This window comes from Sander lucioperca, chromosome 1 (genome assembly GCF_008315115.2).
Source record: "Sander lucioperca isolate FBNREF2018 chromosome 1, SLUC_FBN_1.2, whole genome shotgun sequence".
Lineage (NCBI taxonomy): Eukaryota > Metazoa > Chordata > Actinopteri > Perciformes > Percidae > Sander > Sander lucioperca.
Window position 1 is genome coordinate 52,250,875 of NC_050173.1, and position 27,972 is coordinate 52,278,846.

At 42.5% G+C, this 27,972-nt stretch overlaps 1 protein-coding gene across 2 annotated transcripts in view; it reads right to left on the bottom strand.

Annotated features, from left to right (window-relative positions):
• Positions 1 to 1,424: 1,424 nt before the first annotated feature.
• si:ch211-159i8.4 (matrix-remodeling-associated protein 5) overlaps positions 1,425 to 27,972 on the bottom strand; it is a 34,929-nt gene continuing 8,381 nt past the window's right edge. The window contains exons 2-17 of one of the 2 annotated variants that reach the window (XM_036005830.1): positions 27,496 to 27,621; positions 26,322 to 26,458; positions 20,626 to 20,755; positions 17,553 to 17,791; positions 17,269 to 17,420; positions 10,850 to 14,065; positions 10,372 to 10,646; positions 8,642 to 8,933; positions 8,343 to 8,540; positions 7,112 to 7,630; positions 6,842 to 7,013; positions 5,219 to 5,485; positions 4,966 to 5,092; positions 4,544 to 4,624; positions 2,860 to 4,006; positions 1,425 to 2,274 (exon numbers count right to left, since the gene is read on the bottom strand). In XM_036005830.1, the coding sequence (XP_035861723.1) occupies positions 1,721 to 2,274; positions 2,860 to 4,006; positions 4,544 to 4,624; positions 4,966 to 5,092; positions 5,219 to 5,485; positions 6,842 to 7,013; positions 7,112 to 7,630; positions 8,343 to 8,540; positions 8,642 to 8,933; positions 10,372 to 10,646; positions 10,850 to 14,065; positions 17,269 to 17,420; positions 17,553 to 17,791; positions 20,626 to 20,755; positions 26,322 to 26,458; positions 27,496 to 27,582 (7,593 nt within the window). In that variant the 5' untranslated portion in view covers positions 27,583 to 27,621 and the 3' untranslated portion in view covers positions 1,425 to 1,720. Of the gene's footprint in view, positions 2,275 to 2,859; positions 4,007 to 4,543; positions 4,625 to 4,965; positions 5,093 to 5,218; positions 5,486 to 6,841; positions 7,014 to 7,111; positions 7,631 to 8,342; positions 8,544 to 8,641; positions 8,934 to 10,371; positions 10,647 to 10,849; positions 14,066 to 17,268; positions 17,421 to 17,552; positions 17,792 to 20,625; positions 20,756 to 26,321; positions 26,459 to 27,495; positions 27,622 to 27,972 lie in introns of both variants that reach the window. The other variant, XM_031280198.2, reaches the window with a different exon arrangement.

Here is a 27,972-nt window from a genome sequence, read left to right on the forward strand (position 1 = left end):
CTGCATGCAAGCATAGTAGCAACTCAAATCATTTCAGACTTGTGAGCACTGTGATCTTGAACAAATCCAGTCAGTGCAGCAATTCTATTAGAATGAGTTGATTTAGCCAGACATTTTTAATGGTGGTTTAATGGTGTTAGCAGCCGAGCCTGTACATTTGTAAATACTGATCATGTCAATGGAATTAGGCAAGGCTTTACACAGTAAAAATGAGACAAGAATAAACACCTGTATGTTTTATTTTTTTACTTATAAATTACATACTTACATATTTCTTATGTGCAACTTCGTTTTGTATGCCCCTCAACTGTTAATAGCTATTGTAAGCTCACGACATAGATATTAGGAGCTATTTATACGTTTTATACTTTCCCACCATTATGAACATGAATAAATGACATTGATACATACAGTAATTTATTCGCTGATACACACTGTAGAGCAGCAATAGGGGGTATTTGTATACTCACAGACAAGAATCACTGCTCACTAAAAGTTCAGAAAATATGGTTTTTAAGCACATGAGTAGAATATTTGATGATATACCCACCTTCGGGAATTATGACACTCAACTATTCATTACTGCTTTGTTGAAGAATTGAAAGGTTGTGACATTTTGTGTGAGCAACTGAATATTTGCCATGCACATCTGAAATCCCAGTAAATTGTAATTCTACCAGCACATAGACAATAATAATCATATAGGGGGTACTTAATACATTTAGATACCTCAACCCTAGAGAGAAGAGTTGTTATTTCAGTTGCAGAACAAACGTTGTTGTTGTATGTTAAAGGTGCCCTGCCACACAAAACCGTTTTGACTTGTATTTTTGAAATATGATAGGTCCATATGTGTTTGTGTTATGTCGTGAATGTGATAATGAACTGCTACCTCCTCTGTCAGCTCTAGCCACTAAAAAGAAATAAGCGGAGAAATCAGGCCAATTACAAAAGCTGGTCAGTCTGACGTGGTGTTGCCTGAGCTCATTACTATTGATGAGCTCGCCCAGTTGCGCTGGGTAAAGGATGCTGATAGCCAGGCTCTCATTGGCTAGCTGTTAACCAATTAGAGTCAAGCAGCTTAGCTCGTTGAATATTAATGAGAACTGGAACAAATCGAGCTAAGTCTTCCTGCAGGCTTCCTATACCACGCTAGAATGGCTTGAGACAAGGTAACAAAAAATGTTAGAGTCCATGGTAGAACTTCAGACATTACCACAAAGTAATGAAATACGTGTGGCAGGGCACCTTTAAAGTAAAATTGTAGTGTGAGGTACATTTTTTACAAATGATATTGTCTTATGGGGAATGTGAAATTACTTACAGGGTAAAGCTGGAAAGGCAAAGCTTTGAGCAGTGAGTTAAAACGGCACTTTGACAAGTAATAATTCTATTATTAATTAATTAATAATAATTAATTCTAATTTTAAGGCCCAAAATGTAGAATTACAAGACTTCTGCAACATTTGCGCCATAAAACAATTAAAATGTAGTTCAAAAATCACAAAAGGTGAATGCTATCTGTGAAGTCCACATTTCAAAATGTCATTGTTCAGTGGAAACTGCTTTGCAAGGTGTCTCAAGTCGAGCTGCTAGTCAGGCAGTTTAAGGTCTCTCTCCAGAGCATCTATATTACGCAAAATATTAAAATCATGAAAAATCCACTTCCAGCCTTAATTCTGCTGTGACATTTTCCCAATCGAATCATTTTAAATGTCACTCAGACCACTTGTAGGTAAGTAGATTTAAAGTCTGTTCCGAGTGCATTTTTAGCATTGCATTTGTAAATGCCAGAGTTCATGAGCATAGGGTTCTGTATGACCAGACTGCCCTCCTCTGTCATGTGAATTCCTCCCTGCACGGTGAAGCGATTATGTGGAACCAGCGTTGTGCGCCCAGGCAACGTCCATGAGATATCCGGCTTGGGAATACCAGTTGCAACACAATTTAACTTCACCGGTGATCCCCGGTTGACTCTTGTAATTGAGGTCAGCGTATTAGTGATACGTGGTGGGAAAACCATCACTGCAACTGGGTAGGATAGTGTTGATGAGCCAAACGAGTTGGAGGCTTTACAGATGTATGTTCCTTTGTCAAAGGTGGCGACCTGCCTGAGTTGGAGTGTCCCATTGGCAAAAAAAACTATCCGGCCAATTGTCTGAGGTTTGTCCAATACAAGACCATTAGGTAGGGTCCATGTGATTGATGCCTGGGGCCAGCCATCCACAGTGCAGGGCAAGTTGAGATTGAGGCCGTAAGTGATCTTCATCCCACCTGGAGAAGTAAAATTATTAACAGTAAGTAAATTTCCTGCAAAAATGATTGATACAACAAAAAATACAATACAAGTAAAGCAATATGGCCAGATCTCCCATTGATTCTTCATATATTTTCAAACCTGCATTTAGTCGGGTTAAATTAGACTGTAGTTTGGTTTCCCCCTTGGTACGATTAGTTTGGGCAGATCTGAATACAGAAATCTTTCTTGGGTGTGGACCAAAACAAGAGCTCCAAGAACTTTTAGAGGAAGTGGTCTTGGTCCAGTCACAAAATAATTCTGGAGCGGTTGGTTGTTATCGATATTTGGGAAGATAGGGCCTTCAACCGGACCTTTTTAGGACCTTCTCACTCTGGCCCAAAACACATTGAATCATTGAGCGGAGTGAATGTTCTCACCTGACTTTTAGTGATGCGTTTTGTTTTATTTGAATGTTTTTCTCTGTGAGAAGAAACCGAACCAAGGGAAAAAGTTTACCAACCCTTCCACTGATTTGGGACAGAGCAAACTATTGCCTTTAGACTCTTTATTGACGAAACTAGGAAGACTTCTGCTTCATTAATTTGAGATAAAAAACATACCTGTAGATCCTCTGATCAGTGGCTTTCTGCCCGCCTCCAGCGCATAACGTTTCTCTGCTTGTCCTGCCACATTTTTTGCTAGGCATCGGTACACTCCCTTATCACTTGCAACTGGTTGAGAGATCTGTAGATTTCCGTTACCCAGATGATGCGTGAAGCGTTGGAGTCTAACACCAGGCGTCAGCATCGTCCCGTTGGGTAGAACCCATGTAAACTCTGGGTTTGGCTTGCCACGAGCGGGGCACTCCAGGATTATTGCCTCACCGTCTTGCTTTATTGGTAAGATTTCAATATTGGGAACGGCAAAACTTGGTTTCTCGGCTATTGATGCCACGTCTAATTCAACCAAAAGTGAGGATTCACCCAGGTTGTTTTTAGCCAGACACTTGTACCTCCCTTCATCGGTTTTCCTCACCCCTCTCAGCTCCAAGCTACCGTTCCGGTGGACTTGGAAGCGACCGCCCAGGTAGGGTGTTGGGAGCGAGTGGCCATAAGGAGTAACCCACCAGACTCTTGGTTCAGGTTTTCCTTCCACTTTGCAATCCAGGAGCGCTGTTTGGTAGGAAACAGCCATAACCCTTGTGGTGCTCATCCCTTTCATGCCATTGATAAAGGGTTCCTGGAGTTCAGCTTCAAGTTTCATGTTTTTAACATCGTCACCAGCAGAATTTCGTGCCACACATGCATATTTCCCTTCGTCAGCCAGTATTACTTTTTTCACCACTAACGTCCCATCGTCCATGATCTGAAATTTGTCAGATGACACTGATATCACATCGTTTCTTGGTGAGATCCACATAATCCTTGGTGTAGGTTCACCTGTTGCCTGACAACTCAATTTAGCTGATCCTCCTAACTTTACTGTAACCAGTGATTGGGATTTTAATCTAATCTTTGGAGCATTCGGTCCCACTTTGACGCTCACTTTTCTTTCGTCCTTGCCCAGTTTGTTCTTGGCATAACAGGTGTAGTCGCCCTCGTCTCGTTTGCCCATTTGCTGGAGAAGTAAAGTTCCATTGCCAAAAATAACATAGCGGCGGTTGCGAAGGCCACTGTCGTCCGATTGCAGGGCGTTGTTGATTAAAGTTCCATCTGGGAGACTCCAGGTAACTTCTGGATCAGGGAGGCCTGTTGCAACACAGTCCACCTAAATAAGGAAACAAACATAGGAGGATAACTGGATGAGGGAGAAAAATAAGTGTAAGGATGAATCTAGGCCCATTTCTGAGTAAAGATGTTATTGGTTAGGTGTGTTTTTTAAATTATAACGTTCAGCGATTATTATTTTTTTATTATTATTATAAAAGGGGGGTGAATATTAAACTTACGTTCATAGGTGGACAGAAACTCCAAATGGATGATAATGTTCTATCTGCTGGATGTGTTATAGGCACCTGTTTGCTAATACTTTTGCCATACTAACTTTATAAGGCGTTAATGAGTTAATGTTGTGTTTACTGCCCCCAAGTGGCCAAAAAAAGCAGTTAATACTGCTTTAAGATGCTCTAGGGAAATCAGACCCTAATGTCTTATTATAACGTAAAATGTATTTGTACGTATAAAATCATATAGAAAAATAAATACAATATACTAGAAAAAAACAGGTAATGTGAAAAGGTGCCCACAATGTCTGACCCAGCCTATCCTACTTTAAATCAACTTTGAGCTAGTGCCCCAAACCTACCTGGAAGTTTTCTCCAAAGGTGACCCTGGTCTGTGCAGTCCTCACATGTTCGATTCTGGGAGGGGTCATTACCACCTCCACCTAACGCAAATACGTAAAGAAATAGGAGCAAATACATTAAAAAAAAGTTTTAGTGAAAGCTTGGAAAATACAGAGATCTGCTGCTACAGCTTTTGCAACCCCATACACACAAAAATGTAAACCCTTTTCTTGACTGTGAGGACAGACCACATCTTTGATTCTTAAACTTAGGCATAAAGACATGTTAGACGTCTTTAAAACAGAGACTTTGACACTTATTAACTAGGCAGGGATTCTTAATGAACAAAAAGTGTCCTTAGCCAGAAATGAAAGGAAGACTAATAGAAAAGAGTTGGCAGCGAAAGGATCCTGCCTGAAGTCCTTTTCTGTCCTGTTCATACCTGGAAAAGCTCCATGTCCTCCCCATTTGGCCGCTGAAAGACACACACATAATTTCCACCATCTAGCTCTGTTAGCTGAAGAATCCTCAGAGTCCCATTATAGAAAACTTTAATTGGTCTCTCTGGACTGGGGAGAGAAATGAGGTTGAGATTAAAGCACTCAGTGAAGTTTAACGGGAATTAAAACCTTTTAATGTATTTATAAAATGGCCAGTATTGTACTGATTCCTACATTTAAAAAAAAGTAAGTTACCTGTATCGATGTTCCATGATGGTCTTGGAGGGTAGCTGCCAGATGGTCCCTCTTGTGGATCCGGTAGACTCTGGACAGTGGAGGTAGACAGCGGACCCGTACATAGCTGAGACAGAGTGCTGTCGGGATGGCACACCATGGTGGTGGGTTGGAGGGATGGGAAGAGGGGGAGGAGGCTGGCGGGGGAAGGAGGGGGAATCTTCCCTCACTTCCAGCTGAACAGTTCTTTTGGCAATGCCCACAGTATTAATGGCCAAACACTCGTACCTGTGGAAGGATCGACAGTAGCTTAAGAGCTCAGATCAGCAGTCAGAGAAAACTATTTTAAACGGCCAGATAAGGAAGGTACACAACTTCTGACTTTAAATGCAGTTAACAACACCTCCACTGTCCTTAGCTATTGCTGCATGCCATTCAAAGTCAGAAGTTGAAAATGTACATTTGGTAGGTCCCAATTACAAGTATGCAGTTTTCTGAGGCTGATGGAAATGCCATTAGTTTTGCAAGTATTATGTCAAAAACCAAAGAATTGGACTAACTCTCACCCATAAAGCTTCAAAGGGAAATCAAACCTAAATTGAGAGGATTATCTAAAGTTCCTATGACATGCTACTTTTTGAATGCTTTTATATAGGCCTTAGTGGTCCCCTAATACTGTATCTGAATTCTCTTTTATATAGACCTTAGTGGTCCCCTAATACTGTATCTGAAGTCTCTTTTTAATAGGCCTTAGTGGTCCCCTAATACTGTATCTGAAGTCTCTTTTATATAGGCCTTAGTGGTCCCCTAATACTGTATCTGAAGTCTCTTTTATATAGACCTTAGTGGTCCCCTAATACTGTATCTGAAGTCTCTTTTATATAGACCTTAGTGGTCCCCTAATACTGTATCTGAAGTCTCTTTTATATAGACCTTAGTGGTCCCCTAATACTGGATCTGAAGTCTCTTTCCCGAAATTCAGCCTTGGTGCAGAATTACAGCCACTAGAGCCAGTTCCACAATGAGCTTTCCTTAGGATGTGCCATTTCTGTGTCTGTAGCTTTAAATGCTATTGAGGAGGAGAGAGGGGGGGGGGAGGGGGGGCAAGATGGAGGGTGGGGGTGTGGCCTTGACCAACTGCCATGCTTCGCTTGTTTGCAAGCCATGATGTCTCTCTCTTTCTCATGGGCGGGCCAAATTCTCTGGGCGGGCAAAGCAGAGAAAGGGGAGGTAACCTTTCCCCTTATGACATCATAAAGGGAAGATTCCAGATTGACCCATCTGAGCTTTCATTTTCTCAAAGGCAGAGCAGGATACCCAGGGCTCGGTTTACACCTATCACCATTTCTAGCCACTGGGGGACCATAGGCAGGCTGGGGGAACTCATATTAATGTTAAAAAACCTCATAAAGTGAAATTTTCATGGCATGGGATCTTTAAGTGATTAAGAACACATTTGGATTTAGCTAGGTAGGTCAACTAAAATATTTTATATATATATATATATATATATATATATATATATATATATATATATATATATATATATATATATATATAAATATTCAACTGGACATTTGACCAGTGTATAGACAGAAAGGCTGAATCATACAAAACAGACTTAAATAAATGCAAATCTCATACCTCCCAGCATCAGCTGGTGAAACATTCTTCACATACAGCGTCCCATTGGGGAAGACAAACAGCCTGCGTCCAAGAAACTGTGATGGCTTAACATGGACCCCTGCTGGGAGCGCCCATTTCAGAGCAGGCACTGGTTCGCCCTTCACGGAGCAGTGGACATACACACTCCTGCCTGGTTAAATGGGATTGTATTAGTTAGATTACTATTTCTGACATTGCAAACAGTCTATTGTCTTTGTTTACCAGCCGTTTCTTCGCTCTGTACTATACCTGGCTGAATGATCACAGTATCCATTGCTTCTTCGCTGATGGTTGGAGGCAGAGCTGCCACATGGAGATGATACGTGATTGTATCAGCACCTGCTGCGTTGCTTGCGATACATTTATAGTCCCCTTTGCTGGAGAAATTGAGAGAGTGAATATGAAGGGTTCCATTTTGAAGCAGCGACATCGGAGAAAGGGGAGCGTGAACAGTCCCGACTTCACGTACAAATGTCCTGTCCGGAAGAATCCAGGAAATTTGGGCAGGTGGTTTTCCCGAAGCGAAGCAGTCAAGAGTCACGCCTTTCCCTAAGTAGACTGCTATCTCTGTGGACTTGGGCGGCTGGATCCTGGGTGCCTCAGTCTGGACAGCTAAGGTGATGACCATGCGATCTGATCCAAAGCTGTTATGGACTGTGCAGAGGTACTGGCCTCTATCCTGAAGCTGGATGTTTTTGATAACAAAAGTTCCATTTTTGAAGACTTCAAAACGGGGACCATGCTTGGTGTTGGCTGGGATGGTGGCACCTGAGAGGGGAACAGAAAGGGTAAAGAGACAATAGTGGGAGATATTTCAATTCATCAAATCATGATTCTCATGACTGATTTTGCCACATTTGAAAATTGTCTGTTTCTGGCGTTGCCCAGTTACAGCACTAAAATAGACACAGCGGCAGGCAGGTCTGACCCAGAGATGGGGACTCGAGTTTGGACTCGGAATCCAGTCACACTTAAGTCACACACACAGTGACTTGAGACTTGACTTGAGACTCATCCTCAAAAGACTTCAGACTTGACTCGGACTCGAGATGCCGGACTCGAGAACAATCTATATTTTTAGGAAAATTTCTGATGAGCTGAAAGTTATTCCCCTCTCCGCTTAACCTATAGCCTACCTACGTTACACGTAATAGATAACGTATCTGCTGCGCGCGGCCACACGTGAGAGAGGACAACGAACATTTTTGAACGCACCGGTAGCTGCTGTGCCATTCATCAGAAGCTTTGGCTTTAAAAACTTCTTACAACAAGGCCCAAACATAAGAAGCGCTAAATGCTAAATATGTGGACGTTAGCTCAAAGACTTGAGACTTGACTTGGACCTGGTCTGACCCAGGGCCAGTAAGGTGAATGAGCTGAAAACAACTGGGGATTTTCCTACATGTTCCTTTTCTGTTATTAGCTTCATGTCCTTGTCCCTTCCATGTCTTTCTCTTTTTTACCTCTCTGTCCCTCTTACCTGTGGAGACTTTGGTCCATGCGATGTTGGGTTCAGGATTCCCTGTTGCTTTGCAGGGCAGGAACACATCACTCTCCGCCAGTACTGACACACTAGCTGCGGTCACCGTTGTAATACGGGGCTTCAGCCCATCACTTCCAGCTGCCAACACCCATGGGAAAGGGGGAGCAGCAGTGGGCCGCCGAGAGCTGATACGTCCTGCTACAAAGACACATTCAAACAACACCAAATAATATCACTATCACCGACTCAAATGTATTAAAATATACTGCAATCTCTTCAATAGTGTGTATATCTACCTCCAACAGGCCACCGACCTGCGTGCAGAACCCCAGGGGTGGTGGGCTGGTGAGGACGAGGGGTCGTGATGAAACCAGAGAATGATGATGATGATGATGAAGGTTTAGCAGGGTTCCGTGGTTGCAGGGTGTAAGTGTAGAGAGCAGTGGGTGCTGCTGGTCTGGGGATGTAGGGTCTATGTGGAGATGGAGGGTTGGGTTTAGGTGTGACGGGAGATGGAGGATTGTGGTAGCTAGTGCGAGGTTTGGGTGTCACCATCCTCCCTAACTGAGCAATGCGATCAAGCTGCGCCTGGAAAAATCAAAATGATATTAGTACTATGAAAGACTCCCTACAATGATTATTTGAATTTTTCCTTTCTTTTAGTGTGTTATTTTTGTGTGTATGTAATACGCGAAGGTATAAAGTACAAAAAACACATTTCACTCCAAACGGAGCTTTCTCTCCTGTTTGAAATTCCTCAACCAGTGATGTCACTGATTGAGAAAGCCAGCCCAGTTTTTCACATGTGCTGCCCATAGGTGCTGCCTGAGCAAGCACAGCCCGTCCAGTGGCTTGTTTGAATTTGGTTGACCAATCACAACAGAGTGGGCCAGCTGACCAATCAGAGCAGACTGGGCTTTTCGGGAAGGCGGGCCAAGAGTTCAGACAGAAGGCTCGTTCGAGATGAGCCAGGCCTGCGCAGAGTCGATCACCGGCGATCGCCGCCCAATGCATGCTGGTTAGATTTGTGTCTTGATCCCAACTTGCTCTGACGTCATGCACACGTGGGCAACGGTAACCTCACGAGATCAAGGCGGCCGCAGGTTTGAGACGCAGGTTTGAGACGCAGGCAGCGCAGTTTCTTTCCACCGACTGCAAGACCCAGGTAGACCCAGGGCATGCTGGGAAACGCCTGGCACTCAGCCGATTGGTTCAGAATTGACTCAACATGACGACGTTTTATATAAACCTTTTATTGTTTTTGAATTGAAGGGATTTTAACTGCTATTTGTCTGATTTAAAGGTTTTTTTTCTGTACAGAACACATGTCGTGTGGCTGATAGTGATGTTTAGAAGTTTAGAAGACTCAATCCGTTCAGACTGCAGATCATCTACAGTCTATTGTTTATTAACATCAGCAACAGATCGCATGTAGAGCATTTTGACAGCTACTCTATCATAAAAACAACTGGAGACTGTGTACAAGCTGATATATGGGTCTGATAACATTTTATTAAATCGGAATAAGACCTGTCAGGATGTGAATGTTTCTGTGACTTCCTGTTCAGCCTGAAGGCTGCTGGAAACAGCTGGAAACTGTCCGACTTGAACACGGCTTTTTGTCACCGCCCCCGGCTGCTGCCGCCTGCTCTCGTTCACTTTACAGGCGAGGCACAGCTCATCTTGAACGAGCCTATTGTGTTTCAGGCAGAGGAGCTGCAGCAATGGGCAGTATGAAAAACAATGTTTTTTGAACATCAAAGCATGTAAACCTATTCCAGTAGACCCCAAGAGTAAAAATATAATTCTGAAATGAGTGTAAAAGGGGCTCTTTAACCCATTCACCTGGAATTAAATCCCATTTCTGAGAGATGATTGATAATCATGGTCATCATTAGCAATTGTGTTTCTAAGCAAGCGGAATGTTGCTCACTCACTTTGTGTTTTTAAAACACTTCGTGAGCATTTAGATACACAATTATAATGATGGCGTTCTGCACATCCGCAAAACCACCTGTCCTCATACCTGTCTGTATCTGTTCCTCAGCCTTGACAGAAACAGTTGGTCTCTGGTTTGGGTCCTGCCATCCACATGATGATTTTGAAGATGATGGTGATGGTGATGTGACAAATAGGGATTAGAGAGTGTAACTTTGGAGTTCCCTGTTGTTCCAGAAACTGTAAGTGTGGGCTTCACCGTTTCAGCTGTGATCTCTGGTCGGTTGGTGACAACCGGGCTTGGAGCCCAGGGGTGGGGGAGAGGCCAGGCTCTGTGTGTGGGCACAGGGTGTGACCCAGGACCTAGGACCAGAGAGCAAATATACATCCATGCATTCCAAACAGGATTAAGCCAACATAATATGGCCTTTTTGAGTATATTGGCAAGCCAAGTCCATAAAATCATCTTGTTTTTTATCCTTTATCTCTTAAACTTTTTCATCAGTCACATTTGGTCATCACACTCTAATTTCAAAAAGAAATCATTACACAGCAGCTGTATTTACCTTGCCTTGGATAAGGAAATGCCCTTTGACCTGGCCAGGAAGGGTAGAGGGGGTAGTATTGATGGTGATGATGGTGTGAAGTCCAGTGGGAGGTCGGGGGGACTCTGGGAGGTTGGGAATGTCTGCCTGGATTCACTTCCCCCTGTCTTCTTGTATTTCTGTCTTGGTTTGTCTGTGTCATCCTGGAAGTAGTAGTTTGCCCTCCTGCCTTGTTCTGATGGAGCCAGGGGTGAACCGGCTCCATTATAGGGAAACTGTGGATCTCAGGCTTCGCTTTTGCCTTGTTTACGTCTTTATGCTCTTTCTGTGTGACTTCTTCTCTTGTTCTGCCTCTTGTTGAATGTGAGGTAATGATCTTGGAAGATGAAGTTCGTGCTTGGGTTGGTGCATTTTGTTCTGGTAAAGGTTGAGTGTTAGATTTTGGTCTATTTTGTGTGGTTAAGCGGATGCTATCCCGCGTATCGTAGCTCTGTGTAGCCCACTCCCTTTCAGATTTTTCTGTGTCTTTCTCAATGCCTTCTGTGTCTATGTTGTCTGTTTCTTGCCTTTCCATTGCTGTTGTTACCTCACTCTCTCCTGCCAGATTTGTATTGTCCTTGCCCTTTTCTTCAGTTTGTGTTCTTATCTTCACCCTCTGTCTCTCAGACTGCTTTAGGTTTACAGTGTCTGTCTCCTTCTCTTCAACAGTCCTATCAGTTGGATGAGGCGTACTATCTATCTTTGGAGTGACAATCGTCTTTGGATTAGGTGGAGAGCTACCTACATCCTTTTCTCTAGCTGATGGAAAATTGCTAAGGCTACTGTCAAGATCATGAGTGGTATGCAGGGTTTCACCGTTTAAATCTTCCTTGGCATCCAAAGTACCACTATCCTTGTAGTTATATTCTTCATAGTATTCGCCTTCATCTTCCTCAGTCTGATACTCCGCAGATAAGGTTTCATGGTTTTCCACTGTGGTTGGAACAGGTGTTGTTATCATAGTAGTAGTAGTAGTAGTAGTAGTTGTGGTCATTGTTGTTGTTGGTATGGTGGTTGTTGTTGTTGGTGTGGTGGTTGTTGTTGTTGGTGTGGTGGTTGTTGTTGTTGGTGTGGTGGTTGTTGTTGGGGGAACAGTTGTTTGGGGCTTGTTTGATGAATGGTAGAAGGGCTGTCCATGTGGTCGGGCCCTCATTGGGGGTTTTCTACGTCTATACGGTGGTCTTCTCCTGTTTGACTGACCAGGAACAAGGTTGTTGTTCCTTCTCCCCTCTCCAGAGTGCCTATTTTCTGACTGATCGACTGGTTGAGGAGTTCCAACAGCAGTGGGGCCTGTGACAGCTTCTGCTTTTTTTACGATCCCACCAACCTTGCGTGGGGTTGGTTCTGTACTTCTGGTAGGCGGTGGTTGTAAAACCTCTGGCAGACTTTCAGATGTTTCTGAGCTATCCCCTTTCTTCTCTGTAGAATAGGCTTCAGTCTTAGCTTTTGTGTGGATGGGGAAATGTTTTGGCTCTGTACGAATATCAGAAGGGGAGGTAGTAGGGGGTAAGTTGTTAGCAGTAGCAGCTATTGTAGAAGCAGCTGTAGTAGTAGGTTTGGAAGTACTTGTTTGGATGGTTACAGTGCTAGGCTCCTGTAATGACTGCTCTGTGGGCAGAGCAACACTTGGTTTAGCATTAGCTTTAGCCAATATCTCTGCCCAACGATTTGGATCTAACTCCTTCACAGATTTATTGGGTTTTCTCTTGAAATCTTTGATTCTTTTCCTTTTTGAAAGGCCATTAGAACTCCTTTGTTGTGTTCCTACCTTCTTCGGGAACTGTGTAGCAAAAGGACGTATAATTTCCTGGTAATCTCCCCCTGAACCCTCTCCTTCCTCCACGCCAATTGTCAAGATCGGCCGCTCTTGCCCAGTCTGTACTTTGGACCTATCAGAAGTCTTTTCTCCTGTGACTTCCACCATGTGTGATAGCATGTCAACGCCATACAGATTTGAGGTCAGGCAGGTATATTCCCCTGCATCTTCTTGTGTTAACCTCCTTACAAACAAGGTCCCATTTTCCATCACTTCTGTCCGTCTTGTCTGTTGCGTGGGAAGAAGAATTTGGTTTTTAGGTAGGTACCACATAGTTTGACTGGGCAGGACTGAGGTCACCTCACAAGGGAGGGTAAAGGAGTGTCCCTTTTCAACTACAATTTTCTGACCATTGAAAGCGGTGGGGCTGAGTGAGAGTTGTTTGATGGTGAGCCTCAGAGGCACCAAGTCCACACCGGCTATGGTTCTGACCATACAGTGGTAAAGGCCTGAGTCGGACAGTGTGGCATTCAAAATCACAAGTTCTCCTCTTTCAGAAATTTCAACTTTATCAGTTGCATCTTCAACAATGGACAAATCTGGAAGCATCCACTCTACCTTCACCTCCTGATCTGAAGTGACAACACTGCACTCCAAGTTAACCTTTGAACCCTCGAGAGCAGTCTGAATCCGCCCGGCTGTCCCTCTGTGAATTAGAGCCCAAGACATGGTGTGGTCATTGTCATCTCCCGTCCCTCTATGGCTGTTGACTTGCTTGGTGATTACAGTAGTGAAATCCATCACCAGTTTCTTGGTTGTTGTCTGCTGTCTGTTGAGCCTTAAAGTGACTCTGGGTTGAAGCAGCCACGAGGGTTCTGCTACCAAATACCCTTTTAATTCTGTGAAATATGGGGAATTTTCATTTACGGCTTGGACATATTGATAGGTTACTCCACTTGCGTTTCCTCTCTGCTGACCCCTCTCCAAAATAGCAGGGCTTTCATAGTAATATGCGACCAATTGCCATAGATTCTGCAACGTCTCCCGATCAATCTCACACTCCAGGACAGTCACCAGTGACACATTGACAGACAACTCCCCAGGTGAATGTGGATTTCTTGTCCAAGTCATGGGTGAACTGTCTTCAGGGTGTCGCACGTCACACGCCACGTGAGCACTGTTTCCATGGCTGTCAGAGAGAACAAAAGTCAGATGGCCCAAAGGCTTTTCAAAGTCCCGCGTGTACGGGAGGTCAGGCTCTGCTTCAGATTCAGCCCACACAGGATTGTCCCACTGTTTGAGGGTGGAGCGAAGAGATGGCCGCTCACAGGTGAGCTTGTCTGGAGTCTGTTCTAGCAAAAGGCTCCCATTCAGGGGTTGAGGAGAGGAGCACAGGGGGCAAGTGTCACTGGAGCCACGTTCCTTCTTGCACTTTATTACGCCTGGGAGAAAGAGGGGGAGAGTAGACGAGATAAAAAGGCAGGAGGAGAAGGAACGATGGAAAATAGGGGGGAGGGAAGTGGCATTTGTGAGGGAAAAAGTCAGGAATGAATTAAGATGGGACAAAGGGAAAGAAGGGGGAAAAGGTGAAGAATCAAACATGAATCTGAGATTATAGGTGTTTGAAAAAATGCAGATACAATTTTATCTCTTCAGTTTGAGTTCAGTGAAGGTTCATGCATCCACTAATTCTAGCAGTCACAGACCCCTATTTTCAGATGAAGCAGGCCAAAAACAGTGATATAATAACGGTTGTGTTGATACAAACAGCTAGCATATGGAGCTGGTTAAACGTAACAAAGCAATGACAAATGAGAAAAAGCATGTGTCATGAAAAATATTTACTGAAAAAGAGGGATAAAAAAATTGTAAATAATTTAATTGATGTTCTACACTGAATGTGGATCAAATACAGTCAATTTATTGAGAGAAGCTGTGTCCTTCATATGTCGTGCAGAAGCTGGATGGCAGGCCTGCGACATTTTCTGCCAGCACTATGCTCTGTTTCTGGTCAAAAACACACGTCTGAAGCCCAGAGACATTTTTCTTTCTGTGCATATATTAATAATGTAGAAATAAGTCACAACCAGCTATTGAGTTGTTTGTCTTGCACTAAGGTGACTAATTTACAATTTGTTAATTTAAAGGTTAATATTTATACGTTTTTGCCTTGGCAGGAGCTAATCAGTCATGGGGCTCAGTGTCTTGATCTACATTCTCCATTTATATTGTGATAGATATTGTTCCTTAAAGTGGCTATATTTTTTTTATTCTTAATAATAGCAATGTGTCGGGGCGGCCTCTAGCTCACCCAGTAGAGCGTGCGCCCCATGTAGTCCTTTGCAGCGGTCTCTCTCTCTCTCTCTCTCTCTCTCTCTCTCTCTCTCTCTCTCAAAATAATAGCAATGTGTCAAATGCCATGAGAAAACGATGTGGAAGGGGTCGCTCGTAGTAATGAACAGACAGAGAATTGTTACCTGAATCAGCAGCTCCCCCTCGACTTGACTAAACTTTTTAGTGCGTTTCAGCCAGTGTTAATTTCATTGACGAAGACTATGACGAAAAATATTCGTCAACGAACCTTTTTCACGGACGAACACTAAATAAAAACTAAATAAAAAATCAGATATGATGACGAAGACTGTGACGAAATATAACAGACACTTTAGTCAACAAATAAAAATGAGACGAAAATGTTAGGGAGGGACGAATGGAGAAGAGATCCAATCAGAACCACTCTTTTTTGTGGGACAAGTTGGGAAGAAATCCAATCAGAGCGAATCTTTGAGGGTAGGTTGATTTATGCGGAAGCAGCAGAGCCATTTTAAAAAGCAGTGGCAAATGCAGGCTCAACAGCCAAACAAAAGCAGCAGCAGTTACACAGGAGGACGAGTTTGCAGAACTTTGCACAGTTTCGAGGACATTTTCACAAGAGTAAGGTTGTTTACATTATACTTAGTTGTGTTTAGTTGCACAGTCTTAGTTACACAGCTTTGGCTGATTTCAGTTGACTTCGCTCGTTAGAAACGCGCTAACGTTTTGCAGTGCACCCGGTCCGAGGGCAATTACATGTCTCATGAACAACAGAAATGTCAGAGCTAGGTCTAGGACCAACCGTTAAATCTGTGTCTGTATTGCATATTTAAACCTTAATACCATTCCATAACAGACTGATGGATACTTCCAATGACCAAAAATTCTGGAGAAACATTTAGTCAACTAAATCCACTGTAGATTTACTCGACTAAAATCTGCTAATATTTAGTCGACTAAAACTAGACTAAGACTAAAAGATTTCAGATGACTAAAATAAGACTAAAACTAAATGGTGTGTTATTCAAAAGACTAAGACTAAGACTCAGAATTTGCTGTCAAAATTAACACTGGTTTCAGCTCATTGTTTAGCCACAGCTTTACTGTTTTGGTTCACTCTCACCACTCTAATGACTTTTTTTTAGCTGTAGCAGGCAGCTGTTTCGAGTCAAACAGCTCTAAAACCACACTACCCATTAAGCACTAAACAGAACGCAGACACAGATAGAGACTAGCTGGTGAAAATAGTGCAGCGTTTAGAAGCTAAAAAGCCAGATATTTCCTTCAGGAGTTGGTCAAGACCAAAAACAGAGTTAAAAGAGAGTGAATATTTGCTGTTGGTCAGAAACAACTCTGAATGAATGATAATGTTGCTCTGTAAGTGCTGGATGTGTGAAGTATAAGTAACGGTTTGATAACAAGTTTCAAGTGGAGCATTTAACAGCTAAAGACCCAGTTTCACTCAGGAGTTGTTGGAAACAATGTTATGTTTTAAGCTTGTTCTCTTTCGCCAAGGAAGCCAACAAATCAATTAATGCAGCTCCAAATTTTTCACCACCCCTACGAACCTTAAAGGACAATTCCGGCGCAAAGTGAACCTAGGGGTTAATAACATATGTGTACCGAGTCGACCGTTCTCTGAGATATGTTTTCATGCTAACTGAATGTGTCTCTAGCTTGAAACAATACCGCTAACCGCTGATTAGCTTATAAAGCTAGTCGTCGGGGCAGAGGGTAAATCGCTATTTCTACACCACTAACGAGGCTCAAAATAGCACCACACTTCCACGGTAGCATAATCAGGGTCCCTACATGTAAACCGAAGCATTGAGAACTTTGTCAGTGTACAGACAATACAAGCAGGCGCCATCTTGGGAAAACAGTCATGACCAGTCGAACGACGAACGCCGTGCTTGAGCTATGTTATTGGTTACTGGTTGCACGGCGTTTGTCGTTTGACTCATTATGCTACCGTTGAAGTGTGGTGCTATTTTGAGCCTTGTTAGTGGTGTAGAAATAGAGATTTCTTTTTACTTTACCCTCTGCCCCAACAACTAGCTTTATAAGCTAATCAGCGGTTTGCGCTAGCTTGTTTCAAGCTAGAGACACATTCGATTAGCATGAAAACATGTCCCAGAGAACGGTCGACTCGGTACACATATGTTATTAACCCCTATGTTAATTTTGCGCCGGAACTGTCCTTTAACATAATTGTTTAGTCGTTTGTCATCCGGTTTAGATGAAAGTTTTTGGTGCCAAAGAAGTGAATAAGTAGGGAATAGTGTTTTAATGTGAGAAAATATGATTGGAGTAATTACATATGCGTCCTTACCTTCATGTGTGGAGCTCCATTCTATTAACCAGTGGAGCTGACAGTCACAGGTCCAGGGGTTACCATGCAGAGAGAGGAGCTCAAGCCTGGGAGCTGTCTTCAGTGCTACAGCAGGAAGCTGCTCCAACAGATTGTCTGACAGGTGTAAGTGTCTGAGACAAAAACATGATATCAGTTCCTTCACCTATTGGTCTGCGGGGTGAAACTGGGATGACGCCTATCCTTGCATGCACCATGCAGAAGACAGCGGAACAAATATACTATCATTTCCAAAAGGTACTTACTTGAGTCCAGAGGTCCAAAAGCTTCCTAGCAGTGACACCGTTATGAAGGTATGAGGGTGGATCTCTTTGAGCAGGTTCCCCTCCAGCTGCAGGAGTTTTAGGGAGGTCAGGCCAGAGAAGGAGTATGGCTCTATAAAGTCAATGAGGTTGTGGTCCAGATGGAGACGGATCAAACCAACAAGGCCCTCCAACAGACCAGGGTTCACCGATGTGAGCTTGTTGTAACTCAACTTCAAGCTCTGGGGAAAAAATTAGAATGTAAGTCCATATTCAGCAGCCATCTAGCTCTCTTTAAATTCACCAACTCCTTAAAAAGTATTGTTATCTTTAGCTTGATAGATGATGTTTCATTCAGCTGCTTGTTTTTTTGTGTCTTTGATTTTTCATGCTTGACAGGTAGTGTATACCCGACTTGTCTAAGCTTGTTTGCTGGAAATGGCTGCCTTAGGATAAAATGAGCTAAAAGTAACTAATAGTGGCTTATAGATGTGCAGATCTGCAGAGAAGGCAGAACTTTCTCAGTGGGTTTGGCAGCATGTAGAACCTTCAGATTTCTTAATTCTGTTAGATATATTGTAATAAAGTGATTGTGATGACTTTTTTTTAAAAAGTGCACTAGGTGAGATTTTCATTTAGAAACTGTATTAGTTGCAAAATAGCATCTCATCCTCATTATATGAGAATGAGAGTTCTTTGGGGACATTTGTTCCTCCAATAACTCAATGACTCCCCAACATCTACCGCCAGTGCTGAAAAATAAAGCCAATGCGGAATTGAGGCTGGCTCCAAAAGAGAGTCAATAGCCTCTTTCTGACCAAGTAGTTACAGGAACGTAGTTATAGGAACAGTCCACTTCTAAACAGTTCTACTAACTACTCTCCCCCAAAACTGGTTTTTCCATTTGCATTCACACTGGCCAAGTGGCCCTAGGAACTGGTAGGAGGGGTAAGGGAGTTCAGACAATGTTGTCTGAATGCAATTGTAGACCTTTTGTGATGATAACACAAAAATATCACAACAGGTGTGATTAGATGGCTGTGTGAACACAAAAGACAAGCCATCTAACCAGCACAATATTTTGTTATGATACCACAGCCATTTAACCTGCTGTTGCTCTTTTTAATCAAGCAGGTAGGCCTACCTTCATGTGTGCATGTACAAATAACTGTAGTAACCCACTTTTCTATTAAATATTTTATTGATATCAAAGTAAAACACAACACAGCAAACTTTAGAGTGCAAAGATAAACTTAAGACCTGTTTACAAAAGTAGAAAGCATGCTAAACAGTGAAGTCAATACAATATTAAAAACATGTGGAAAAGGGAAAAGGGAAAGACCATTCCCTGAAGTAGGAGCTGAAAGAGTTACAGGAACTGTAGTCAGAGGAACTTAATAGTCCCCAAATTGGTCCAGTTGGAACGCAAGAAAAGAAGGGTTCTAGGAACGTTATGTTCTAAGAACTGCAAATATCCCTCCGGTCGGAAAGGGACTATTCCCTATAGACCCCCATGTTAAAATGGCCAACTTTACAGCCGAATTAAACATGTTTACAGCATTCCGCTTTGAGTGACAGGTGGGCTGCCATCACAGGAGGCGAGCAGACTGGAGGCTTCATTCGCCTCAGCTCCACCCACGTTCCACCTCTTTGCCCATTTTTGAACGCCAGGCACTGCCAAGATGGTGACGACCAGAGCCACCCGAAGCCGCCCACACTATGCTTCAATTTTGGCTCTTCAGAAACATGGGTGAGGTCACGGAGACTAAGTCCATACTTTATACGGTATATGCTCAACCCCAACCCTAACTGTTACTGCTTCACATCCAATTCTGATGCATTGGCATAGATTTTCAGTCTGTTTACAATGCAAATTTAGGTTCTGATTGAGCACATCTGGAGCCAACAAGACACACTGCGTTTTTAGTTAAGCAATCAAAGCATCACTAATTATTGGCTTAAATGGGGCTTTGGTTGGGGGAGATTTGATTTGGCTCTGTTTGTACATGCACTGTGGTGTTAGCCAGCCCAGCGTGGTTCACTACTTTTACATACAGTCATGTGAAAAAATTAGGACACCCATGCTAAACTAAAAAGAGGAATAAAAAAATCATCTTTTGGAAATTGATCTTAATGCCTTAATTTAAAAAATGAGGAAAAATCCAACCTTTAAGGACACCAATTTTCTTTGTGAATGAATAATGTATCGTAAATAAATAAATGTTCTTCCTTAAAATACAGGGGCATAAGTAAGTACACCCCTATGTTAAAATCCCATAGAGGCAGGCAGATTTTTATTTTTAAAGGCCAGTTATTTCATGGATCCAGGATACTATGCATCCTGATAAAGTTCCCTTGGCCTTTGGAATTAAAATAGCCCCACATCATCACATAGCCTTCACCATACCTAGAGATTGGCATGGTTTTATTTCAGTTAACCTAATAGCTGGTTTGATTTGCATTGAGAGATGATTTTATGGAAAGTACCCCATGCCAGTCTCTAGGTATGGTGAAGGGTATGTGATGATGTGGGACTATTTTAATTCCAAATTGGTGTCCTTAAAGGTTGGATTTTTCCTCATTTTTTTAATTAAGGCATTAAGATCAATTTCCAAAAGATGATTTTTTTATTCCTCTTTTTAGTCAACTTCAGCATGGGTGTCCTAATTTTTTCACATGACTGTATCCTTTGGCTACAAGTTGCTTCAGATAACAGATCAAAGACCCCACATCAACAACCCTTTGTATTTAACAGTTGACTTGCATCTGTTTGGACCTGAACAGAATGTAGGAGAAAACCCAGGTTCTCGCAGAATTAACTCTAATAAGTTATGGGACTTCATTCTTAATGATGAGCCATGATTAAGAATTAAGTTTGATATTTCAGTCCTTGGTGCAGGTTCACTTGCTCCTAGATCCATTTGGGTTCATGAATTCAGTAGGTTATATTTGAAATGGCTTTCACTACAATTAGTAAAGAATTAGAAGTCTGTCTGATTTTAAAGAGACATTTCGAGAAGTTAAGTTTTAATAATATAGTATTACCAGAATACACACACACAAACACAACCCCTACCTGTAGTGACCTCAGGTTGTAAAACGCCCCAGGGTGGATTGTGCTTATGTCGTTGCCGTGCAACATGAGCATTTCCAGTTGCCGCAGTGACCTGAATTCTGACCCGTCCAACTCCGTCAGGCTGTTATAACTGTTAGAGAGAGAAGAGAAACAGAACCAGTTACTGGGATGAAAGAGTAAGAGAGGGTCATAAGGCGGGTCAGAGGGATAGGAAACTAATATTAGTTAACAGTCAGTGCTTGCGTGTGTGTCTGGGCAATGTGACCTTTCAAATGACGAGGGGGAAAGAGATCTGGAACGAATGGATGAAAAGAAGGAAAGAGGGATCACAGCTAGACCCCAGGTAACCTTTGACCCGCAGATATTTCATCATTAGTCAGAGGAAACACACACACACCAATAATTACCATGCTGCATCTACTTCACAACCTTCTTGTTAGCATCAATGTACAGTAGGCATTCGCCCAGCGTGCGTTTAGAAATTCAGTATTTCTTATTAGGTTTGTCCTCTTGTAAACAACATTAACGTAACACAGCAGCAAGGGTCTATGTGCATATTGCCCCAGTAGATAATTATATCAGCAATCAAAATACAAATAAATATTAGAAAAACCTTCCTTGAAGTCTTCAGGTTTCAGCACATTACAGCAGACATTTCAAGAGTCAAACTGATTGCAAAGTACAGTATAGAACAGTAAATGCCTTATCTATTGACAGGGTGTACTGACAGGTTTTCAGTGTATGAGAGTTAGTCAGGCCTTCCAAGAACAGGAATCAGGACAGTATACTAATCCTGTTGTCAGTGTGCAAAACACCAGTATCCATGGGAGCAGTTATCCCTGCCCTATTGAACTCATTAGGGAGATTCTGCGGTTTTCCACTCCATCAATAAAACAGCCAGCTCACAATATATAATCTGGTGGTCACAATCATCTAGATTGTCTTTCAGTACCATGATGCACATAGTTCTGTCAGGTCCATTAAGTCAAGAACAACGCAGACAATAATAATGCTTTAAGAAATTTTATTGAATAAATTACGAATTAAATTTGGCGGTATGGCTCTGTTCAGAGGAGTCCCCTGACAGCAGTAGTAACATTAGGGCACGCTCACACAGTTTAAGACTGAGAGAGCTAAACTATCCCCCATATGAACAGAGCAGCAACGATGACATAGAAGCGTATGTCACGTTATACACGACAAGGTGGAGCTGGGGAGGAGGTGGGTAGCATAGATGTGAGCAGCGAGCAGTTAGGAGCATAAAGCAGCTTTAAGTAGCCATTTAGCAGTGAGGGGAGTTGACCAGCTGATGCAGATCGGCTGCTGCAGCTCGGCTGATGCAGCTCGGCTGATGCAGCTCGGCTGATGCTACCGTGTTGTTGGCCGCTAGCAGTTAGCAGTGTCTGGCCTGCCAGAACTGACGCTCAATTTTTAATGTTAACTGAACTTCGAACCCTGGCAGTGTTTGCGCTTTGATTTTATACCGTAACAATTTTGCATTTCATCAGCATACAGTAGTTACAAGCTTTCGCAGAATACATTTCATGGTACACATGGTACACAAAAATTTGGACACAGCACTCCAAAGTCAGACATGGTGAAAAGTGCAGGGGGGTTTCAGAAGCGGTTAGACGAGCATGCCAAGCACTTAGCTTGAAGTGTACCAAGGCTGTAACTGTAAAACTGCCTTTACTTTATTGTTGTCAGTCCAGTTTCCTTTGTTGCACTTCTGTATGTAAATTGTAAGTTTCAGCAGCCAAGTGAATTAGACATGGCAACCAAATATTACATGCACTCCCAATGGGACAGAACTTGCAATTAGAGATCCCTAGAGAACGTTTATTTGATTACAACTTTAATCATGGCAGACTTGTATGCGCCGTTTTCCATAATACATCATTACCTTATCATGACAGAGCGCCTGAAGAAATACTATGCCAGGTGCTTAGGTGGTCCATACCATCCTCCACGCCACTGAACAATCAGCACAGCAGTTCTTTTGAAAGAGTATGGATGCCTGTATTTATTAGAGCAGTTTATTTTTAAATTCAAAGCCCATTGCTCCAAACTAAAGGAAAACAGGCCCTAGACTGTACATAACACACTCCAAACATGCCTGGTGTGAACATATACCAACAGTTTTGAATTAGAGACTAAATCCCCCTGGTCTGGACCCCAGTTAGCAGGGTGGTCTCATGTTTAGAAAGTAAGAGCCTGTTAGTTACTTAAAGGTTTGATCCCCTTCCAAATGTCTGCTCTGCTGAAGTGTCCTTGAAAAATTCCCTTTGTTCCTTTGAAATATACATACACAAGTGAAACATCAAACATTTAAAATCAATGAGGGTAAGTAGCAGTGACAGCAGTGTGTTCAGTTTTGTAATTGACTGTTCCCGAAGCCTCACCCCTCTTAGTTACTGTTGCTATGCGTGCCAAGCTGTCACAAAGCCACTCGCTGTTTACAGCGATGATGGCGACTTAAACCTTTTTTCGTATTTTTAGTATCATTGTATTTTTTTTGAGCACCACAAGCCGAGTGCCATCTAGTTCCATTACACTGGATAGAAGGCAGACATCGCTACGGCCGATATCTCCAACACTAGACCACTCACACCTAAATCTCTGATAATTAGCACTACAGGCAAGAGGAAAAATATGTACTTTAGATTTTGGGGTGAACTGTCCCTTTAAAGTGCCCATATTATGAAAAAAATCACTTTTTCTGGTATTTGGGGTGTTATTTGGTGTCTCTGGTGCTTCTATACGCATACAAACTTTGAAAAAAAAACATCCATGCTGTTTTGAGTGAGATACGGTTTCTGAACGTGTCCTGCCTTCAGTCTCTGGGTGAGCTGTTCAAAATCTGCACGGCTTTCTACGTCACTAGCCGAAAGGGGCTAATCGCTAGCATGCTAGCGGTTAGCTCGTTCTCAATGGCAAAACACTGCTACAACACACACACGAGTTCACCATAATCTACAAAAGAACTACTTCCATGTCCCTGTTCTGCAGGTATTCCACGCAAAGTTGGAAGTGCGCCCTCGTTTAGAAGAAGTCTCCCGGCTAATCCTGCCTTGTACTGACTGAAGTTGGAGAAACAGCTAGCTAGCTGATGTGATCCTTACCTAGCTACTGCGCATGTGCGACTCCCAACAAAGATGGAACAGAAGTGTGATGCCTCACTCTGTAGCTAAAACAGAGAGCTCAACACACAGGGTGAAAAGAGGAGCTGCTGCAATGTGCAGTACAACAAAAATATGGTGTTTTTTGAAAATTAAACCATGTAAACCTATTCTGATATAACCTCTAAATACAATTATGAACCTGAAAATGAGCATAATATGGGCACTTTAATAATAATAATAATAATAATAATTTATACTTTATTAATCCTGCAAGGGAAAGTACAATGTTTTCACTCTGTTAGAATACACATTATACACAGGCCTGAAATACACACACACGCTCAGTACCTATACATGCACAGATGGAGAGATGTCAGAGTGAGGGGGCTGCAGTTGTCGATGGACAGGGGGCAGTTGGGGGTTCGGTGCCTTGCTCAAGAGCACCTTGGCAGTGCCCAGGAGGTGAACTGGAACCTCTCCAGCTACCAGTCCAACAACGTACTTTGGTCCGTATGGGGAATTGAACCATTAATGGTTTTCTTTAACATAACTCCACAAAATAATGTAGTATGAAATAACCCTTGGTTAGCTTTACTACTGCAGATAATAAGCTAGTTAGCAGTTAGCTGGATATGCTAATGTTTGTAGCTTACATTAGAGCAGACAAATCATGGATGTAAACTAATAACTGGATACCAGATCCCAAAATGGCGCCTATTAAGTTCAATGGAGTTGCTCGCCTGGTGCATACGGCAAAAAGTTCGGAAGCTTCCGGGTTTACTTCTGTGGTATACGGCCACTAGTTCCCGGCCACGAGTTCCCGCTCGGCCCATAGACTTTACATTGTAGTGACATACAGGCTTTTAATCACTTTTCTCGGTTTGAGGGAAGTTTTTAAAATATAAAAAGTCCATGGATTAAAAAGTCATAATAGAAGGAGTCATAACCAATCTTGTTTGCATTTCGAGGTTTCCTGTCAACAGTTTTACAATGGTGGCTTATGGGAAAAAATGCTTTTTGGGTCGCAGGGGAATTTTCTGTTGCAATACTGCGAGTGGCAACTGGACAAAATCGGCTGCAAGGCTGAGCGCACTTTCAGCGTGCATGAGACAAACAGTCTTTTTTTCCATTCCTTACACTTTTTCTCTTGTGTTTATGGTTTTTGACAGGCTAAAAAAAGACGCCATCCTCCATATCCTTTATGGAGTAACCCCACACTGCTTCAAAGTAGAGACAGCCAAAGCTTGATAGGCCTGCTGTATACAGTTGCTGTTCTGGAGAGTCTAGCAATTGGTCAAAAGTAGTGGATAGAAATGTGGAATCAGCCTCTCACTTGCTGCCATGTGGAAATCATGTAGTGTCCATTTTGTAACTTTTTTATTATGTGGTGCAATGATATATGCCATGTGTCTGTTTACATGTGCTGTATGGGTTTCCTTTCCACTCTGCAATATGTCTTAAGATCAGATACATAAAACAAATGCGAGAAGGCTCTATAGCTGTAGGAATCTGTTTCTTTATTCAATTGGACCTGAAGGTGGTGTTGTAATTTAATTCTAATTCTAAACGCTTGCTGTTGCCAAACCTTTCCTAATGTAGTCCCAGCAGTGTAATGCTGGCTTTATAAAACAGTATAGCATTCTGTTGTAGTTCAAGACCAAGAGATGATCTAGAAATTACTAATAGCTCCAACATTACTGTTCCCACTGTACTGTATATGGAGACAGTTTACCTCCTATGGACTGTAGCTTGGCACCGCATTGTAGCTTTTTACCAACTCAAATGCTTTATTACATCACAGTATTCTATCCAGTCATGAAGAGCTGGAGAGCTAAAGCCCAAATGCAATGCAGCTGAAATGCAGTGATTGCTGTTCCCACAATAGAGCCCCACATACAAATGGGAACGCCTCCTGTGAACAATGCTGTAGCTCTGGCCGTGCTTGCCAAGTAGTTTGCCATGTAAATATGTATTGTTTGGAGCCAATTATTAGACAAGGCAGTTTGTTATATACAAAACAGTGGCAGGGCTATTTTTCCGCTGTGCTGGAGGGCAGTGAAAGCTCTGTCCACATGGAAGTGATCAGGAGATTTATCACCTCCAGAGTCAGTTCAGCAAATGCTGGTGCTAAGCCCTTATCTTCTGTGTTTAAAGCAGATGTCAAATTAAATGTACCATGGGCTAGGTGTTATTTCGCTCATTGATGAGACTGCGCTCTCTGGTGTAAAACTGGCTCCTTCTGTTCTTAATGAAGGTTAACGTATGATAAACCGATGGCAAGCAGCAATATGTTTTCATGATCCCACCCTTTAAGGCAAGAGAGTAATTCCTCTGTTGTATCCATGGCATACAAAAGAACAGCCTCAACAACTAAAAAGCCCTTGCCTCAGCATTTTGGTTTGTGAGTTATTAGAGGCAGTGTTGGATATTGGTTAGCCTAAGAAAACACTTCTCTGAAAAATCACCTACTCCACATTCCGCACTACTTCCTGTAGAGGGTTTGGTTTTCTTCCCCATGGGCTGCCATTGATGACAATGTCTCAATGCTTCAGTGTGCAAGTGATTGAGTCTTACCCGAGGTTGAGTCTCTCTGTGTTTTTAGGAAAGGTTTTTGGTATGGTGGTGAGGTGTCTGAACGTACAGTGGACCTCTTTGACGCCGGGACAGCTACAGCTCCGGGGGCAGGATGGGATGGCATGTATGGGGGAGATCTACAGAGAGGAGAGGAGGAAGAAGAAAGGGCCAATAGGATGAGAGGAATGGTTAACAACAGAAAGCAATCGAATGGAGAAGGGTAGGAATGAAATAAAAGAGAGCAGAGAAGATAAATGAGGGAAGGTATGAGAAAGCAGTGAGCAGCAGAGGCAAATTCAGAAAAGATGAGAAGGAGAAACAAACAAATGAGTTCAGACCTGTGTAGGCACTGACAGACAGTTTGGACAGAGATCAATATTAAGTGGAGGGAATCGACTTGTGGCTTACATAAAATACACCAGGTGTATTAAAGGAGAATTCCGGTTGATTTCAACATGTAGCTCTGTTTTTTGGAAATTTGGAGTGCTGTCAGTAGCGAGAAAAATGAAAACAATCGGTGTTGCCTACACCGTGTTATCCCCCTGCTAGAGTTAGCACCCAGGAGGCTGAAACAGGGCAAGTTTTAAACGTGTTTTTAGCCTCTAAACATGCTCGAAATGTCATTACAAGTGCCTACCCATATGCAATGATTCCTTCCGAGGGAACACAGCAAATTTGACTGGAATATTGGATTGTATGAGTTCGACAATCGACTACTGTGGACTTGACCAGAAAACAGGAAATAAACAGAGGTATGTGCACTGGCTGGATTAACACAACTTTTATGCCTTTCTGTCACATCTACTGCAGTCAGATTCACTGTGTTCACTCAGAAGGAATCACTGCACATGGATAGGCACTTGTAATGACATTTCGAGCATGTTTAGAGGCTTAAAACACGTTTAAAACACGTTTAAAACTTGCCCTGTTTAAGCCTGTTGGGTGCTAACGCTAGCAGGGGGATAACACGGTGTAGGCAGCACCGATTGTTTTTGGTTTTTTTGCTACTGCCAGCACTCCAAATTTCCAAACAACAGAGCTACGTGTTGAAATTGACCGGAATTCTCCTTTAACATTGTGCTCTCTTGTGCCCAATTCCATCAAGATATATTCAAATCAATGTATACATTTATGCATATATATATATATATATATATATATATATATATATTACCGTTTGCCATAGCAGTGATGAGAAGAGCAGGGGAAACCACGCTGCAGCCAACCTGCAGAAGATGTTGGCGCACCACCACAGCGCCATGACTGGATGGCTGTCTGACCGCTTACGTCATTGAAACACCTGCAGGAGGGGATGAAGTGATTTAGATATACACATTTGTCAACAAAAACTAAACATGCTGTGACATAGATAGGATTTATTTCAGGGCTGAAGTAGTGGATTGTATTTTTTAATGTACCTGATGGACCGCTGACTCAGTATAGTCATATTGCTATTGATCCATGTGCACAGTAGATGATGATGGTACAGGAAGTGACCCACTAGCAACCTGTGCAAGGTCTACTCTACTATACCTGTTAACCACTGCATAATGAGATGGGCTCCAGCCCCTCGTAACCCTGATCAGGATAAGCAGTTTATAGAATGGACAGGTGGATGGGACAATACAGTCAAAAGTTAAAAGTTAAAATT